Source organism: Emericellopsis cladophorae, assembly GCF_022114955.1.
Source record: "Emericellopsis cladophorae strain MUM 19.33 chromosome Unknown NODE_149_length_12816_cov_137_704058, whole genome shotgun sequence".
Taxonomy (NCBI): domain Eukaryota; kingdom Fungi; phylum Ascomycota; class Sordariomycetes; order Hypocreales; family Bionectriaceae; genus Emericellopsis; species Emericellopsis cladophorae.
Genome location: NW_026251074.1, coordinates 1 through 960, shown reverse-complemented (window position 1 = coordinate 960; position 960 = coordinate 1). Strand labels below are relative to the sequence as shown.

Sequence of the window (960 nt, the reverse complement as noted above, 5' to 3'; positions counted from 1 at the left end):
GGGAAAAAGGGTTCGTAAGTTATGCCAGTGTGCCGGTGAGAAAGAGAGATGCGGCTGTAAGGCGAGACCTGTGACATGTATCCCCTCCGTGCGCCACCCCTGCCAGGCCCAATGGGCTTGTGGTTACGCCACACGGTACAATACGATACGCACCTTGAGCTGTACTGTCCGCTTCATGGCAGCTCGGCATGGCTACTACGAGATCGTCAAGTTGAAGGTGTCGAGGCAAGCGTACAAGCATACCTGTGCGAGTGCAAATAGCACATAGAGTAAAGAACCTGGACTGATTCCTAGGTGTCGAGGACTTGTATGCGAGGCGTTACATACGATATACAATAATCCCTTTAGTGAACACAATAAAATAGCCACTTTTTCTACGAAAGATAGGTACCCTCAAACGGACCCCTTCCTGGTGTCTGCACTAGGCGACTAAGGGTGAGTATGGCTACACCCAGCGACCTGCCTCCCTCACCCCTACCTCGCCACTTCCACTGTCTCTTTCCGTTGTCGGGCTGCAACCAGATGGTTTGACCCTTTCGGTCTGACTGCACGTCGAGCACGCGCACTTTCACCCGCGAAGTCTCTTGCAGATTATTAAACGCTACTACAGAGCTTTCCCCCGTCGTCTCGTGCACCCAAGAGCAGTGATCCGCACCCAAGAGGTATGATAGCGCATCCACAGTCAGCTTGATCTCGACTGCCTCGAGTTGAACCTTTCGGCGCTTGGGGAACGGATCGTCCCTGTCGCTCGGTCTTTTGCGCTTCGTAGCGGCCTCCGTTGTCGAGAAATCAGCGCCCGTGTCACCCTGCCGTGGCTGGCTCAGGTTGGCCTGCTCCTCGGCGTCGGCGCTGACGCACGTGGATGCTGTCTCCGTGTCACCGTTCTCTGTCGTTGGGACGGCCGTATTCGCCAGGTCTGCCTCGGGGTCTGGCGGTACCACTGTGAGATCGGCAGGGCAG

General features: G+C 56.0%; 1 protein-coding gene across 1 annotated transcript; it reads right to left on the bottom strand.

Annotated features, from left to right (window-relative positions):
- Positions 1–393: 393 nt before the first annotated feature.
- J7T54_004886 (uncharacterized protein) lies at positions 394–960 on the bottom strand (the record flags this gene model as incomplete). The annotated part of the gene is made up of 2 exons (XM_051510642.1): positions 394–416; positions 479–960. Coding segments are annotated over 2 exons (505 nt in total), but the record flags the coding sequence as incomplete, so codon positions are not given.